Below are 18,983 nucleotides of genomic sequence, written 5' to 3'. Positions count from 1 at the left end.
AAATGCCTCTTTATGGAAGAAAGGCAGGCATGCTCTTGATATATTTTTGTTATTAACTACATCTACAGAGCCATGTTCTTCTGCCTTTTCTCTTGCTTTGCCAGAAATATTCATTTTTTAATTTTTCTTGGTCTCTCCTTGTATATGTGAGAGATATTTAGTATTCTTACTTTTCTACTACATTACTGAATGATGATACAGACATTAATTTCCAATTAACAATAGAATCGCTTCTCTAGTGTTTGAATTATTCTATTTCTTACTTGTGAGTTTTAACTATGCTAGTTGTCTTAAAGAATATTTTGTAACCCGTGTTAACAAAATAACTACTCCGTGTGATTTTTGAGCTATTATCGCTTGTGACTGAGAGCAGGGAAATGTGGAATCATCCAAAGGCATGAAATGATTGCCAAGCTTTCATTGGAACTCTACCAGCATTATCACTAATAGTTCCTGACACATGTCTCTACTAAGAGCTTTTTTTTTTTTCTTTTTTTTTTTTTTTTTTTAAACAGAAGAAAACAAATGGCCTGGTCTTTTTAGTTTGTTCTTTGATTTGAATCACACAAATTACTTTTGCTCTGCTGATTTATTTGTTGATTTTGCCACTAGTAGTAAAAAAAGAAAAGGTGGGGGAGAGGGAAGACCTTATCCTCTAAAATTTACCACATCTTAATCCTCTCATACCTATTGCTCCTTGAAAACTATGTCATCATTATTCTCTAACCTCTTAGAACACAGTAATTCCTCCTTCTGGCTAAGGCAACTTATAAATAGAGCAGTTGCATATAGTCTAACCCCTGAATTTAGCTGTGTCAACCTCAAAGGACATGCCAACAATTTTCTTCTTTAATCTTCGACATACTATTTTATTATAAAATACATAAATATGTATATATTCACCAGTCTTTAGGAGTAGAGTTTTTCCTTGAGAAGGAGTCTACAGATTAAAAATTCAGTTTGTCTTTGTTCTATGAGCTGCATACACTATACATCCTTTTTTCCCCCCCGAGGATTTTTTTTTCTTTTTTTTTTTAGTATATTCAGTTTAAAAAACTTAACCAAAAAGTACCAGCACTCATATTCTACTCTTGTGCTCTTACCTGTATAGTTTTGTGTTTTTTGGGGGCGTGTAGAGGGGAGGCTTACTGGTTTATAGAAAGAGTTCCTACTTGTAAGGATAATGTTATTTTAAATCAATCCTGTATTGTATTCCAACAGTAGATTTGGTATTTCCTGATTAATTTTATAGCCATTGTTAGAGCCATTCTTTTACTGAATGGATATAATCTTTTCAAACTCAAAACTTATTTTGGATGTATGTCTCTTCTATTGCTTTTGTAGAACCTACTGGGTTGGTGACATTTACAAGACAGAGTCTTGAAGATTTTCCGGAGTGGGAAAGGTAATAATAATGTAAATAATCCTAGAATCTAGAATTAGAAAGACTCTTTCACTATAAGAGGATTCTATTTTACAGACCCTTGAAAGATGGGTTTCTCAAGCTCTTAATTGCCCTAATACTAAGGAGTTTCTTTTTAAGCTGATCATTTTGATAACTCTCATTGTTAGAAGAGACATGCCTTTTGGATCAGAGTCTGTAACTCTTTCATGTCTGCTCTTTTGCTTTTAGTTTTGTCATCTCAAACAAAGTCCTGTTTAGAATTAAGGAGTTTTAATATTAAACAGAATAGCAGTATTTAACATGACTCCTTACCCTCCTTTTTTTGGTTAGTTTTTGCATTTTATGGCTTTTCCTGCTAAAGAAAAAGATTGGGAAGTTTTTTGTTTTTGTTTTTAAATTAAACTGAAATGTACATCATTTACTAATATGTAAATGTAATTACCTAGAATTTATCTGAATGATGAGAGTTTTGAAATTTGGCTGACCACATATACTATTGGCAGTTTTGTAGAAGTTGCTAATTTACTAGGGTTTTTTCTTATTACTTATCTGCAGATACTCAGGGGAATAATAGTCAATCTGAGTTTATGCAGATTTGTAATCAGATTTGTAAGTTCTCTAGTGCCCTGAAGTAGTCAACACACTTTCTAACCTGGAGCAAAATCCCCAAAGCACTTAAAGAAGAATGGATCTACTTTTTCAGTGCCTATGAGGACATGATTAAACATATTAAATGTGTATTTTGGGTGTGCATTCATGTTAACCAGTGCCTCTTCATTTTCACTTTCTAATAATTTTCATTGTAGTTTATAATTGTTTTGTTTGGAATTAGCAATGAAAGGGACTCTCTCTTAAAGGAATTAACTTGAGAAGGCGCATACGCTTAAGGGGCTTTCCTGTGTTTTTATCCACCAAAACTAACTTACTTTAGGAGGCTGACTGCATGGTTGAGCTGATTATTAGCAGAGGGAAGTGGATAAGAGATTATACAAAGCACTAAAACCAAGCACTAAAACCAAGTTGAGACGTAAAGGAAGAGAAACATGTACAGCATTTTAGAGTCTTGGCAGATAAGAATTGAAAGGGACCCCAGGAAATCATCTTATCCAGCTACCAACTAAAAATAATCAACTCTGTAATACCTGTAATAGATGGAGACTAGACAGCGTCAGTGATGGGAACCTCGCTACAGTCTCTCCCATTGTCAGCTGCTTGTGTTATTATCTAATACTTTCATTCCCTAAAAAAGTTTGTCTTTCAAAAATCTCCCACCTCACCAAATCCCATTCCTGGTTTTTCCTTCTGGAACTACAATAAATAAACTAATTTTCTTTAAGATTTGCCCTCCCCCCCACTGCCATCAAGTATCTTAATGCTTTCTTGATCCACCTCCAACAGTGCACACAGGTTTTTGGTTTTTTTTGTTGTTGTTCTTTTTGCCTTTTCTAGGGCCACTCCCATGCATATGGAGTTCCCAGGCTAGGGGTCTAATTGGAGCTGTAGCCGCCGGCCTACACCACAGCCACTGCAACTCGGGATCAGAGCCTCGTCTGCAACCTGCACCACAGCTCATGGCAACTCCCGATCCTTAACCCCCGAGCAAGGCCAGGGATCGAACCGCAACCTCATGGTTCCTAGTCGGATTCAGTAGCCACTGAACTACGACGGGAACTCCACACAGGTACATTTTAAACTACTCATTTCTTCTGTTTCACATAAAATATGGATAGTAAACCCCTTAATTCTGCTCTTGACGTACCCTAAGCCATTGGTTCCTCTTAAAATATGGTACCTAAAACTAAAAATAAAAACTTACTAAGTTATCTGCTCAGACCAGAGTATAGAGGGTTGCTTTTCTTAGCTCTGCTATTGGTCTCTAATAGGAATACAGATGTTTTGTTCATGTCATTTTGGTATAGATCTTATAGATCATTCAGAGGAATTGTCCATCTCCCAGATTCCACAGAACCAGAAACATGTGTTCACTTAAAGAGAGAGGATGAAGAAGAGATGAGAATTGTTGGTATTCCCAAGAGTAAGGGACTAAATGGGTGCCAGGAAGTTAGAGGTTTTTCTGAGTTCCTAGTTTCTGGCATTGTAGTTATCCCTGTTATTATCAGAGAGTCAGAATATCTGTCTTTGATTCCTGGGGCAGTGGTATAAAGAAATTGGTAGGGCCAGAAGGGGAGACATATTAGGAAGTCAGTGGATGCTTATTAAAAAGAAAGTTTCTGGAGTTACTGTTGCAGCCCACTGGGTTGAGAACCTGACATAGTCTCCATGAGGATGTAGGTTTGACTTCTTGCCTCACTCAGTGGGTTAAGGATCTGGTGTTGCCACAAGTTTTGGCATATGTCGCAGATGCTGCTCAGATCTGCTGTTGTCGTGGCTGTGGTGTAGGTCTGCAGACTGCAGCTCCAAATCAACCCCTAGCCTGGGAACTTCCAGATGCTGCGGGTGCGACTTTAAACAAACAAACAAACAAAAAAAACCTTGGTGTTCTCTTGTAGCATAGTGGGTTAAGGAGCTGGCGTCATCACTGCAGTGTCTTGGGTCAGTGCTCTGATGCAGGTTCAATCCCTGGTTCCTGGCCCAGAAACTTCCACATGCAGCAGGTGTGGCCAAAAATAGTTTCTAGCCATTTCATAATTTTATTGAGCAAAGTACTTTTAAGTTGATAACTACAGTCATGGGAAATAGTTGACAGCAGATGAGATTTCTGGATCATTCTTTATCTTTTCAGTAATATCCTCATAGGTGATCTCCCTTGGAATAAAAAAGGTAGGAAAGTAGGACCCACAAAAAATGGAGGTTTAAAAAAAAAATCAAACTTATGGTATTAACATTCTCTAAGAGATTTGGAAAATAATTTTTCTAAGAGTATAGTTTACTTGTTAAGAGCCTGAAACATTGACCTGGACTTTCTGGGTTCAAATATTTGTTGCTTCATTTATTAGTCTTGGGCAGTTACTTAAATGCTTTCTGTGCTTTGTTTCATCTGTACAAGAAGATAGCAATAGGGACGTTGTGAAGATTTAATGAGTTAATGCAAATGAATCTTTTAGAACAGAACCTGTACTGAATTACCTTCTGAATTTGAGGCTGTCAGTCTTTTGGACTAGAGCTTTACCTGAAATGTACTTGGACTCATTGATGCAAAAGCATATAAGCAAATTCTAATACGTAAATAGTGCTTCCCAACTAGATTGTCTTTTTTTTCTTAGATATAGTTGTTTTTAAAAACATGTAATTCCCCTCCCTCCAAAAAATTTGTACCACTCTATGTTAGAGGTTTATCTGTTACATTCTGTTGCATTCTATTATAATTTATATTTTTTATTCAGTAAGTAATCAGGGGGAAAATCTCCTAAGGAAAAATATTGTCATCATCTGCTAGTAATAAAATTGAATTTTTTTTAACACAATGTAAGCTAGGTAAACAGTGTAGGGCAGGTCAGCCCTCTTAGGGTCCCTGACTAGGCGTGAAAATTAAACTGATGAGACAGACTAACAAGAGAAAAGCATACAGATTTACTTTATATTAGTTTTACATGGCACAGGAGCCTTTATGAGGAAATGCAGACCCAAAGAAATAGATCTATGTACTTTCATGCTAGGTTTGATGATGAATAGATAGTTGTGGAGGAATGATGTGTAAGAATATGAGATAATTGTAGTAAACTGGGGAAACAGCAATGGCTGTTTGCTAGAATTCTTCTTGGCCTCTCTTTGTCTTCAGAGATAAGAATATTCCTTTCCTCCAGGTATAGGGAAGGCCCCTCATGTGAGGGTTTTATGGCTTGTTTCTGGTAAGATGGGCAAGAAGAAGAGGATGTCAGAGTGACCTTCTGCTTCTGCCATTGTTTTCAAACTTCTTCAGCTTAAAATGTTGAGTAAGCCAAGATGCCAGATTTGGGGGTGGCATGTCTGAACCCCAAACACCTCTGTGACCATGGTTTATGAAAAAAGAGAAAATAATTGTGACTTACAGGTATCAGGCTTATCTATCAATTTTATTAATATAAAAATACCAGAGATCAGAATCTCTGTGGCATGTATTTTCATCAAGACAACTCCCCCGCCGCACACATTGTTTCCAAATAAGTGAAAATAGAGTCCCTCTGAGAATCATATTGTCAGAATTTTCTGTATTTTTCCTTAGGTTGCCAACTCTAGCATAATAACATTTCATAGATTTTGATTTTTAGAAATATTTTGAGAAGTTTTTCAACTTCTAAAGAGGAGAAACTTTCCTCATACACTGTTGATGGGAATGTAAACCAGTACAGCCACTATGGAAAACATATGGAGGTGTCTCAAAAAACTAAAAATAGAATTCCATATGGCTCAGCAGTTCCATTCCTGAGTGTATATCTGAAAAAAAAAAAAAACACTAATTAGAAAAGATACATATACCTCAGTATTCATAGGAGCATTATTTACAATAGCCAGATAATGGAAGCAACCTAAGTGTCCATCAACAGATAATGGGTAAAGAAGATGTGGTGTGTGTGTGTGTATGGTTATATATAGTTTATTTATATATATATATATATTGTGTGTATGTATGTATATAGTTTATATACGTATGTATGTATGTATGTATACATGCAGTTATATAGTTATATATGTGTGTATATATAGTTACAATTATATATATGATGGAATACAGCCTAGCCATAAAAAAGAATGAAATTTTATTTTGTCATTTGCAGCAACATGGATGGACTTGGAGGCCATTATGTTAAGTGAAATAACAGTATATTCAGTAGTTTTTAGATTTCACATGTAAGTGATACAGAGAAAGATAAATACTGTATGATATTTATATGTTCATGGAATCTAAAAAATACGAGAGGGAGTTCCTGTCGTGGCGCAGTGGTTAACGAATCCGACTAGGAACCATGAGGTTGTGGGTTCGGTCCCTGCCCTTGCTCGGTGGGTTCACGATCCGGCGTTGCCGTGAGCTGTGGTGTAGGTTGCAGACGCGGCTCGGATCCTGCGTTGCTGTGGCTCTGGCGTAGGCTGGCAGCTACAGTTCCGATTAGACCCGTAGCCTGGGAACCTCCATATGCCGCGGGAGCGGCCCAAGAAGTGGCAAAAAGACAAAAAAAATAATAAAAAATACGAGAGACTATATACGAAAAAGGAATATAAAAAAACATAAGAATATAAGAGAAAAAGTATACTCACAGATAAAGGCAATAAACTAGTGGTTACTAGTGGGAAGGTGGGGGAAGGGCAGGGGAGGTAGGGGAGTGGAAGATGCAAGCTGTTGGGTATAAGACAGGCTCAAGGATGTACTGTATAACCTGAGGGATATAGCCAATATTTTGTATTAACTGTAAATGGAAAGAAACCTTTTAAAATTTTACTAAATTTTAAAAAATATATATTTGAGTAAGAAGAACTGAGGGAGACTGTCCCAAGATTATTAAAAGAGAAGCCATCCTCTTTTAAAATCATTTGTGATTTTGGGTAGTTTCAGTTTTACTTTTATAGATAATCCATATTTTCATATTTTTCTGTAGTGAAATACTTATCATTGAATATATAAATACAGGAATATCTTTTTAAATCATAGGTGTGAAAAACCTCTGACTCGGTTGCATGTCACTTATGAAGGTACCATAGAAGGAAATGGTCAAGGCATGCTACAGGTAGGTAAATCATAGAACCGTGGTGCTGGTGAGGTAGAGCAGTAGGGGTGGACTTTCTCTTGTCAAGCTGCTGACGGCAAAGGAAATTTGAAAAGCTGTTCATTTATTTTCTAAACTGATTTAATGCAAAGAAGCATGATGGCAGAATGGAGAAAAACACCAAACAGATCATCTTGACAGCCTTGGTAATACTGTTATTTGCCAATATACATTCTCTGTTTCTTACATGTGCCTCTTTAAAAAGCCTTTGACAGAAAATCCCAAGATCTGGACAACATCAGGCCTCTTGGTTCAGACATAGATCGTAGATTGACAGTGGAGGAAGTTCCCAGGCTATGGTCTTGACAAGCTGTCACTAGGCAGTTTTGTTCTTTTGTTTTAAAGGCTCTTGCTCTGCCCTAAATAATGACTGGTTTGAAATGTTTTTCTGCCACCAACCTTGTTTAGGTCTAGGAGGCAGACATCTAAAACTGATTGATAAGAAAGTCCTCTCTCCCATATGTAATAGTTTTAGGTGCATGAATCAGCTATCCTTGCTGTCTCTTCCCTGTTTTAGAGCAGCTCATTTTGCCAGTCTTTCAATCCTTGTTATCAATCTGTGTTATTGCCATTACCTAAAAAAAAAAATGTTTGGAAAAAGAAGTTAACAAATAAAACACTCTGTGTATCTAGCTTTAAATTGTTAACACCTAAGCTGAATACATGCTTTTCTTTTGCTTTATGGTGATCTTTTTATTTTTGTTATGATTTTGTCTGGCATTTTTTATGTTATTTGAATTCTATATCTTAATATTTCTCTAATTTATCTCTGTTCCCAATCCAGTCCAATAGACACTCTTTAAAAAAAAAATTTATTGAAAGTTAGTTGATTTACAGCGTTGTGTTTCAAGTGTACAACAGAATGATTCAGCTTTATTTATATATATAAGTACATAAACAACATATATTTTTTCTTTTTCAGATTCCTTTTTTCCTTATGGATTATTACAAAATATTAAATATAGTTCCCTAGAGAGATCTTTCTAAAAAATCACTGATCAGAGACAACATCTTAGTGTTTTGTGTTCTTATTTATGAGTACCATAATCCTAATTTTCTTTGAATGAAGCTTGTATACCACCTTATTTATACTGGGAATAGCTGATTTTTCTCCTTAGATGCTTATTAGATGCTTTATAAGATTAGAAGCTAAATAGTTGCCTGATTTGTTTGAATAACTTAATTTTTGTTATAAAATGACTGATTTGCATTTGCCTAGTTATTGTATACTTGTTCTAAGTGCCTAGGTTCTTTTTAAAGTGGATTTGTATTTAGACATATTTGTAGTTAAAATCTTCAAAGAAGCAAACTATATATGTGTATATAAAGACAAATACGTATATGTATATTTCTCTTTTTAGGGCCACACGCGTGGCATATGGAAGTTCCCAGGCTAGAGGGTCAAATCCGAGCTGTACCTGCTGGCCTACGCCACAGCCACAGCAATGCCAGATCCTTAACCCACTGAGCAAGGTCAGGGATCAAACCTGCATCCTCATGGATATTAGTCAGGTTTGTTACCACTGAGCCACCATGGGAACTCACATATTTTGTTTTAAATCACCTTTTCCCAATGATTAAGATTATCATCACAAATATTTAGGGTAGCTGAATTAATATTTGTCCTGTACTTAAATTTTTCTAAGTTTGTATTTAATAAGTCCCTTTTATTTAAAACTAATTTTGAAATGAGTTTAAAATTTGTTTCAAATGACTATCACTTTTACCCCCACATTTCCATCTTGACAACATTGTCTTGGATTAACTGAGGAAGTCTTAATACACATGAAATAAACAAAGCTACTGCTAGTTAGCACCATGGGAATGCTGACCTTTCATTATAATACAATTCAACAAGGGATTATTTAACAACATTGAAGGTTGAGATTCTCTCTGCTTCCCTAGAATATATTATAGATGAAATGTGAAACCTCAGTAGATTGAAAAACTACAATAAAGGCTTCTACTTATTTTCTCCCTACCCATGCCCTGTATCCCCAGGAGATCAGGGAATATTGTATTGCAGTGCTACAAAGCTCCTTGTATAGCATGTAAATTACATTATGCTGAATGGCAATAACAAAACCTCTCTAAGGAGAGTTATCATTTCTCTCTTTTCATCAAGTTATAATTCAGAAACTGAGTAAGCTGAACAAGTAGCTTTAAAGTGAGTTGGAAAATAACTGGCTAAAAATCAAGCACTCATATGCTTGTTTTCATGTGCTGGAACGGGTTTCTCACCTGTAATAGAGAGTCTTTTATTGAGAACTTTTTTTTAAGTAGTAGAAACTTGGATTTTCTATAAGACCTCTGTTTTCAGGGGCATATTGAGTTTAGTGTATATGTTTCTATGGATACCTTTCGAGTAGTAAATGTTGACCTTTTATTCAAAGAACGAACAATAACATGCACATAGGATGTATTTCATTTATCATTTCCAAGTAGTACATAGATTAGATAGAGCTTATCTTTTAAATTTAGTTATGTATCTTGTTCCAGTAACAATTAAGTTTAGCTGATCTCAGATCTTCTTTATTTCTCATTTGTATTCAGAATACCATGATTCTTAGCCAGTTTCTTAGTTTTCAAGAGCTGTCCATTTTATTTCTTTGCCGGGTCACTGTTCTCCTTCACTTTCTTTCCCACTGACCTATTGGAGACCTTAGTAATGCTTGTGTAAACTATTCAGTATTTACCTAACCAGCCCTTCCACCTTTACTTTTCCAATTCATTTTTTAAACTCGAGTCTGAATTATCTTCTCAAAATACAGATGCATTTGTTATTTTTCTTCTTAGAATTGATCCCAGAACCTTTAGAATTAAGTAGAAATTTCCTGGACCCCAGACCAGCTCATTTCCAACTTTAGCCCTCCACATACTGTGCATTGCAGACAGACATGAGAATCTCTCCTCATATAGCTCTTTACATTTGGTTTTTTCCTATGTCTTTGTGCAGCTAATCTCCCAGCCTAAATGTTAGTAAAACCTAAACTGAATGCCCAAACTCTTGTAACACTTCCCTGTCTTCCACATGCTCCAGTTTTAGTTAATTGTAGTATTTGGTAAGTATCAAATACATACTAGTAGGTTTTTTAATAATCACCTTATCATTTCTACTTATATGCCTGACTCCAGTGTACATTGTAAATGCTGTGAAACCAGGAACCCAATCTTATTCATCTTTTTAAAAAAATTGTTGTTATTATAGTTGATTTACAATGTTCTGTCAATTTCTGCTATACAGCAAAGTGATCCAGTTAAACACACACGCGCGCGCACACACACACACACACACACATTCTTTTTCTCACATTATCCTCCATCATGTATCATCACAAGTGATTAGAAATAGTTCCCTGTTCTATACAGCAGGATCTCATTGGTTATCCGCTCCAGATGCTATAGTTTGTATCTTTAACCCCAAACTCCCAGTCCATCCCACTCCTTTCTCTTCCCCTTTGGCAGCCACAAGTCTGCTCTCCATGTCCATGAGTTTGTTTTGTTTTTGTTTTGATTTTTTGTAGATAGGTTCATTGTGCTGTATTTTAGATTCCACATATAAGTGATACCATATGGTATTTGTCTTTCTCTTTCTGACTTAATTCAGTTAGTATGAGAGTCTCTAGTTCCATCCACATTGCTGCAATTGGCCCTTTGTTCTTTTCTATGGCTGAGTAGTATTCCATTGTATATATGTACCACATCTTCTTAATCCATTTATCTGTCGATGGACATTTGTTTTCCAGGTCTTGGCTATTGTGAATAGTGCTGCAGTGAACGTAGGGGTGCATATATCTTTTTCCTTGAAAGTTTTGTCTAGAGAAATGCCCAGGAGTGGTATTGGTGGATCGTATGGTAGTTCTATATTTAGTCTTCTGAGGAACCTCCATGCCATTTTCTGTAGTGGTTACACCAATTGACATTCTCACCAACAGTGTAGGAGGGTTCCCTTTTCTCCACACCCTCTCCAGCATTTGTTATTTGTAGGATTATTACTGATGGCATTTCTGACTGGTGTGAAGTGATTTCTCCTCATAGTATTGATTTGCATTTTTCTAATAATTAGTGATGTTGAGCATCTTTTCATGTGACTATTGGCCATCTGTATGCAGGACACATACTTTAAAGACTCTTTGGGGAGTTCTCAGGTGGCTCACTGGGTTAAGAATCTGCTGTTGTCACTTTGTCACTGTTGTGACAGTATTTTTCACTATCTCCTTTTTGAACTTGATGTGTGTTAGACTACAGAGTTCTATTTCATTGTTTGCTCCTTCAAGGAAATTCTCCTGTTCTTTTAACTGGGAATGATTCCTCATCTTCATTCTGCTTATATTTTTCTTACTCTGTGAGTTTAGGGAAACCAACTACTGTAGTCCTGGAGGGCTGTTTATATGTGAGAGTGCCCCTGGGTATTTTGTAAAGGCTTACTATTTATTTTTGGTGTGAGGGTTTGGAAACTTGCTTCCTCTTTCTTCAGTACATGCAGACTGTTATCCCCTTGGAGAGGGTGCTGCATGTGCTTCCAGGGAGATGAAGGCAATGGGTAGGGGTGGTAGCCAGTGCCTTATTGCTGGACCCTTGACAGTGGCAAAGATGGCGGGAAGCTGGGCTTGGGCTACTTCTAGTTGCACGGCTCTGGGAGGTGGCAGTGACCCTCAGGCAGGTGTATGTGGCATTGGGGCCATTTGGCAGTGGCAGCAGCAGGGTGTGTGAGTTCCCATGAGTGGTGCCTGGTTGCAGTGCCCTCCTCTGTGCTGTCCTCCAAAGTGATTGGGACCACAGGTGGTGCATGTTCATGGACCTCTAGTGGTGGTGGGCCAGCCCACCTCTGGAGTCTGAAATGACTGTGGCGGTTTGCCCCCACCACCTGTAGATTCTATAGGAGGTGCCCTGTCATGCTTAGCCTTTGCATGAGGCCCCCACAAGAAGGACCCATAGCCCATGCAAGAGGCGCCTCACCAACTGTAGCCCTGCCATCGAGAGTCCATGCATGCTCAGAGAAAGATATTCCTATGGCGGTCCGCCCCTCCTCCTCACCCTCCCCAGCAGTGGCGCCTTGCTTCTCCTGTGGGCCCAGACCTCCTTCCGGGTTCCTGGGCTGTGCTACTTTGCTATCCAGCCCTTGGCATACTACTCTCTAGCCTCTCAGGCTGTCTCCTCACAGCCAACCCTAGTCCTTTCCCCAGGACTGACTCCCTAAGCCTGAATCTCAATGTCCAGCCCTACTCTGAGCATCTCAGACTATAGTGTCCCTGGAGGTGGTACCAATGGTTTGTGCACCTCTCTCTGCTTTCTTCTCCTCAGTCCAACTGATGCTCTTTTCCCTGAGCCTTTGAGATCCCACCTTCTCTGCTAATCTCCCCATCAGTTAGGTGGCTTCCCATGGTGTGGGTTCCTTCCCTCTTTCACAGCTCCCTCTCAGGAGTGCTAGTCCCATCCTGATTCCTTTTTTTCCTCTCTCTTTTTTTTCCCTTTTGTTCTACCCAGTTATGTGGAGGGTTTCTTGCCCTTTTTGGAGGTTTAAGGTTTTCTGCCAAGGTCCATAAAATGTTTTGTGTGCATCGTTATGCATGTAGATGGTTTGTTTTGATGTGTTTCTGGGAGAAGGTGAGCACTTTATCTTACTCCTCAGCCATCTTGATCCTGCCTCTCTTATTCGTCCTTATATTCCATGGCACAGCACAGTATTTCATCCATATTTATTGAATTGAACAGTTTAAGGTATAAATCACCCAATGCACCAATATTTAGTAAATAACTAATTCTAATCAGAGGATTAACTTAACCAAAATTATTTTTCTTTATCAGCTAGAGGTGCTTTGTTTTTTAGTGTTGCTTTATTATGCTAGAATATAAACTGAAATATATATGATTCACTGTGGGAACTCATTTCAGGAACTTGTACAGTCATATTTTTCAGTATAATATTTCCTAAGTTCCTTTATAGTGAAAGACTACTTTATCTTCTATTGATTTTTGTCTTTTAACATGTTTTTATATATCAAAAGATGCATATTCTTATTTTACTCCTTTGTACAATAGGCTTCACATTATCATTTTTATTTCATAATTTGTTTAGATTACACAAACAAGTTTTAAGAAATCTTACATTTGACAATAGACTGAAAGTATATGTGAAATAATAGTATATATACATATTATATAATCCTATAGGAAATATATATATAGAACATATGTGTTTACATAGATATATATAATACATCTAAGGAACTCATACACACCCACACCCACCCACCCACATGTGTGTGTGTGTGGGTGGGTGGGTGGGTGTGGGTGTGTATATATCTTTGCATCCTGTTCTTAGCTCAGAGCTCGTAAAAGTATTGTAATCTTCTAAGCGGTAAGAGCACTAGGAGCATCTTTTGTTCTATTGTTTGGTCTTTGACTCCATTCCTGACTCAGAGCTCCTAAATCCCTTGGAATTTCCTGGGCGATAGAGTGTCTTTTTATTCCTAAAGATACAACTCTTGGTGGGCTCCTGGGTAACTTCAGAATGGGAGCTGGTCATCATGATTAGAAGTTTGGAACTTTCTATCCCACATCCCATCCTCTGAGAAAAGGAGAGGGACTGGAGAGTCAGTTAATAATCAATCATGTAAATGTGATGAAGCTTCCATACAAATTTTGGAAGTATAGGAGTTTTGAGAGCTTTGGAGTTGATGAATATGTGGAGGTGCTGGGAGAGTAACTTGCCTGGAAAGGCCATGGAACTCTGTGCCGCTTCTCACATACCTTACATTTGTGTATCTCTACATCTGTCTGTTCATCTGTATCCTTTATTATACCATTTTTAATAAATCAGTAAATGTAAATTATTACCTGAGTTCTATGAGCTATTCTAGGAAATAAAACCTGGGAAGGGGGTCATGGGAACCCCAATTTATAGCCATTCACCTAGAAGTTCAGGTGGCAGCCTGGGACTTGAGGCTGGCATTGGAACTGGGGCAGTCTTGTGGGACTGAATCCTCAGCCTGCGGGATTTGATGCTAACTCTAGGGAGGTAGTATCAGAACTGAAATTGATTGTAGAACATCCAGCTGGTATCTCAGAATTGCTTCGTGTGTGCATCTGGTGTCCGAGGTGTTGTTAGTGCGGCAGTAGTGTGAGAGTAAAGAAGAGACACAGAGGTATATTTTTTCTCTACAGTATAGAAGCCTTTCTTACATTATGTACTAAATTCTAGGGTTTTTTGGGTGTATGACTATGTATGTACACAAGTTGTGTGTATGTATGTAATCTAACTCTTCAAGTAACATAATCTAAGACAAAATCAGAAACCATTTCTTACGTATCATCCCATAGAGCCTAGCATACTGTTGGACACATGGGAGTGCATAGTAGGTTTAAGACAAAAAAAATAATCCTTACAAGTTGTGTTTGCTGTCTCTTGAGGAATGTATACTGCGTCTATATTAATAGGAGCTTGGGGATCCCATCATAGTACCCCATAGAAAACTTACATATAGTTTTAAACTGAATTGGAAATATTAATTTATTGAATCTTTGTTGTTAAACTAGGTTTTTTTGCCTTCATTTTTTTCCTTTGGTATATTTAAAAAAATAGTCTGTAGTGTTTATGCAGTTTGGGGATTGTGACTGAATTTATTTATTTATGTATTATATATATATATTTATTATATATTTTTATTTTTTTGTTTAGGGTCGCACCTGTGGCATATGGAGTTTACCAGGCTAGGGGTTGAATTGGAACTGCAGACACTGGCCTACACCACAGCCACAGCAATGCCAGATTCGAGCCGCATCTGCAACCTACACCACAGCTCATGGCAGCACAAGGCCAGGGATCAAACCTGCATCCTTGTGGATGCTAGTCAGATTCGTTTCCACTGAGCCATGACAGGAATTCCTGAATTTAGAAAGGAGAAATTTTCATCCCTTTATCCTTTCACAGGAGCTAAATGTTACAAAAAAAAAAAAAAGTTAATTACTACACTTTTCAAATCTTAAGAACAAGTGTTTACTCTATTATATAAGAAAGGTACAGGCTATGTACCTTGGAGATATCATGGGTTCGGTTCCAGGCTGCTGTAATAAAGTGAGTCACATGAAGTTTTTGGTTTCCCAATGCGTCTAAGTTATTTTTACACTATACTGTAGTCTTTTAAATGTGCAATAGGATTGTGTCTAAAAAATATACATACCTTAATTTAAAAGTACTTTATTATCAAAATTGCCAACCATCATCTGAGCCTTCAGCAAGTCATAATCTTTTTGCTGGTAGAAGATTTGAAATATTGCAAGAATTACCAAAATGTGACACAGAGGCACAAAGTGAACAAATACTGTTGGAGAAATGGCACCAATATCTTTGCTTGATGCAGGGTTGCCATAAACCTTCAATTTGTAAAAAACAAACAAAAAACCCCTGCAGTATCTACATAATAAAGCAAAGCACAGTAAAATGAGTTATACCTGTATAATTATATTAAAGTCATATGAAGTATGTAAATGGAAGTTGAGTGGTAAATGGTGGAGAAACTATCTTGAAACCTTTCAAGGTAAAACCTCCCTTGGAGTTCCCGTCGTGGCTCAGTGGTTAACGAATCCAACTAGGAACCATGAGGTTGCAGGTTCGATCCCTGGCCTTGCTCAGTGGGTTGAGGATCCGGTGTTGCCGTGAGCTGAGCTGTAGGTTGCAGACGCAGCTCGGATCCCACGTTGCTGTGGCTCTGGCGTAGGCTGGTGGCTACAGCTCCGATTGGACCCCTAGCCTGGGAACCTCCATATGCCGTGGGAGCGGCCCAAGAAAAGGCAAAAAGAAAAAAAAAAGATAAAACCTCCCTTGATTTGTGGCCCTTCGAACACAAATAAGATTTATAACAGGAGTCCATATGATTACATTGAGGCTTTTGTCTAAAAGTTCTATTTTTCAGATTCCTTCTAAGGTTTTGGAATCCAAAGAAATACTCAGAGATGTTAGCTGAAGTGAAATAGAAAGGTTGCAACCATAATTTATCCTCCTTGAGAAGATGACTAATTTGGAGATTGATTTATATGGAAAAGGCAAGGAAGAGTAGAGTTTAGAGGGAGAGCACTTCTTTATCATATATGTAGGTATTTTAAATCATCATTTAACATGTCACATTTTCTCAAATAGGTGGATTTTGCAAACCGTTTTGTTGGAGGTGGTGTAACCAGTGCAGGACTTGTGCAAGAAGAAATCCGCTTTTTAATCAACCCTGAGTTGATTGTTTCACGACTCTTCACAGAGGTGCTGGATCACAATGAATGTCTTATCATCACAGGTTAGTTTGGGAAGTCTGGACAATAGGGTAGTGTTGCCCATCCGTAACTATCTATCCCCGAAGACTAGAGGCCACCCACATAATACTTTTCTCTACCACGGGCGTTAGTCCCAATATTTTTATTCACTAATTTATACTTTTTTTAAAGATATTTCTTTTGTTGTTGTTATTATTTTTTGCCACACCTGTGGCATGTGGAAGATCCCAGGTCAGGGATCAAACCAGTGTGACAGCAGTGACAATGCTGAATCCTTAAACTGGTGAGCCACCAGGGAATGCCTGTTTTTTTTTAAATTGTTAGTTTTATTTTCCTAATTTTGAGTAAGATATTTGATCCCCACTTTTTCTTTTTTGGTATCTTTATCTGAAGAACAAGGGTAAAAATGACTAATTTACTCTCCAGTTGAAATTTAATGACATAGTACCTTTAAAAAGTAGTAATATGTCTTTGAGTATTTATCCTATTATTATTCCTCCATTATATTTCCAAAGTGATCTGTTGTATTTCATTATGAACACACTATGTACATATAAAAAATACAGATACAGTGTTTAAAAGAGTCCGTACAACAGTGAGCTTTATAGAAGGGAAATAAATCAGTAACCTGTGTTTATTCTAATTTCTAATCCTAAGAGAAAAAGTGTGACTATCTTAATGCCTCTCCTTGATTTAAGTTAATATGGGAGGAGGAGAGAGGGAAACATTGTCAAATTTATACTTCAGGTGTATTATCAAATTTACATTTTTTTTAAGTTTCTTTAAATCGTGATATCACTATGTCATAGTATTTTCTTGTGTATAAGCTACAAAACAGTTAATGATTAACTCATAACTCTTGGGAAACTCTTAGCCACTATAGGCAAATTAAGCCTTTTATTTGGGTACTTAGAACATTCCCACATAAAAGTGTAATTAGCCATCAAGTACTGATGCTTTTTTCTTTCTACAAAAGAGAATTTCTTGATTCCTCTTTGAATCTTTTGCCACTTGAGCTTAGTAGAGGAGAGTAAACATTCAACTGGGTTGGAGAACTTGGTTGATTGTTACTCAAAGATTACAGTGGGTCAGAAACTATCTCCTATTAGTTATATCAAATGTATAACTCAACTAATCTGTCTCGAAAGAGGTACTTGACAGAACTAAGACTCTGAGGTTTAGTCTTGAAGACACACTTTTTGCTTCAGAAATGTTTGTAGACAACCTTCAGGAGAGAATCTAAATGTTTTCCCTTATGTTTTGCTTTCAGGATTCCTTCTGTGTCTTTCAGCCATTCGATTATGATGTGTATAGGTGTGCATCTCTTTCACTTTATCCTATTTGGGTTCTTTGGGCATCTTGAATGTTTAGATAAATACGGTAAATTTTAGGCCATTACTTCTTCAAGTGTTCCTTCTGTTCCTTTCTCTTCTTTCTGTCTGGGACTCCTGTTATGCATATGTTGGTGCATCTGCTGATGTCTGTCTCATTGGTTTCTGAAGCTCTGTTCATTCTTCATCCTTCATTCTTATCTGTTTCTTAGACTTGATAATTTCAATTGACTTATCTTCAAGTTGACTTATTCTTTTTTCTGCTTGATCTCATTTGATTTTTGATCCCTCCAGTGAAATTTTTATTTCAGTTATACTTTTAAACTCCAGAATTTTTATTTGATTCCTTTAAAAAATAATTTCTTTCTCTTTATTGAGATTCTCTATTCATGAGGCATTATTCTCATGCTTTCATTTAGTTCCATAGACATAATTTCCTTTAGTTTTTTGAACATGTTAAAACAGCTGATTTAAAGTCTTTGTTTAGGAGTTTCAGTTGTAGCTCAATGGTAACAAACCTGACTGGTATCCAAGAAGTTGTGGGCCTCACTCAATGGATTAAGGATCCAGCATTGCCATAAGCTGTGGTATAGGCTGCAGATGTGGCTTGGATCCTATGTTGCTGTGGCTGTGGCGTAGGTCAGCAGCTGCAGCTCTCATTCAACCCCTAGTCTGGGAATTTCCATACACTGCAGGTGCGGCCCTAAAAAGCAAAAAACAAAACAAAATAGAAACAAATAAAATCTTTGTTTAGAAAATTCAACATCTAGGCTGCTCAGGAACAGTTACTAATGAGTACCTTTTTCATTTGAGTATGGGCCCTATTTTCTCATTTCTTTGCATGTCTAAATTTTTGTTGAAAATTGCACATTTTGGAGTTCCCGTCGTGGCGCAGTGGTTAACGAATCCGGCTAGGAACCATGAGGTTGCGGGTTCGGTCCCTGCCCTTGCTCAGTGGGTTAACGATCCGGCGTTGCCGTGAGCTGTGGTGTAGGTTGCAGACGCGGCTCGGATCCCGCGTTGCTGTGGCTCTGGCGTAGGCTGGTGGCTACAGCTCCGATTAGACCCCTAGCCTGGGAACCTCCATGTGCCGTGGGAGCGGCCCAAGAAATAGCAAAAAGACATAAAAAAAAAAGAAAGAAAATTGGACATTTTTAATGTGGCAGCTCTTGTCAGATTTTCTCCTTTCCCCATAGTTTATTTTTGTTGCTTTTTGTTGTTGTTTTTTTAGTGATTTTCCTAATCTAATTCTGTAAAGTCTATGTTCCTTTTCATGTGTGGTCA

The 18,983-nt window shown here is 37.5% G+C and overlaps 1 protein-coding gene across 3 annotated transcripts in view; it reads left to right on the top strand.

The window, feature by feature from the left end:
• Window positions 1–18,983, top strand: part of PARG (poly(ADP-ribose) glycohydrolase) — a 141,728-nt gene that overhangs the window by 77,291 nt on the left and 45,454 nt on the right. For all 3 annotated transcript variants that reach the window (XM_047762746.1, XM_047762747.1, XM_047762745.1), the window contains exons 11-13: window positions 1,345–1,405; window positions 6,990–7,065; window positions 16,244–16,391. In XM_047762746.1, coding sequence (XP_047618702.1) covers window positions 1,345–1,405; window positions 6,990–7,065; window positions 16,244–16,391 — 285 coding nt within the window. The remainder of the gene's footprint in view (window positions 1–1,344; window positions 1,406–6,989; window positions 7,066–16,243; window positions 16,392–18,983) is intronic.

Source organism: Phacochoerus africanus, chromosome 15 (assembly GCF_016906955.1).
Source record: "Phacochoerus africanus isolate WHEZ1 chromosome 15, ROS_Pafr_v1, whole genome shotgun sequence".
Lineage (NCBI taxonomy): Eukaryota > Metazoa > Chordata > Mammalia > Artiodactyla > Suidae > Phacochoerus > Phacochoerus africanus.
Note: the sequence above shows the minus strand (reverse complement) of the source record. Positions and strands in the feature narration are given on the sequence as shown.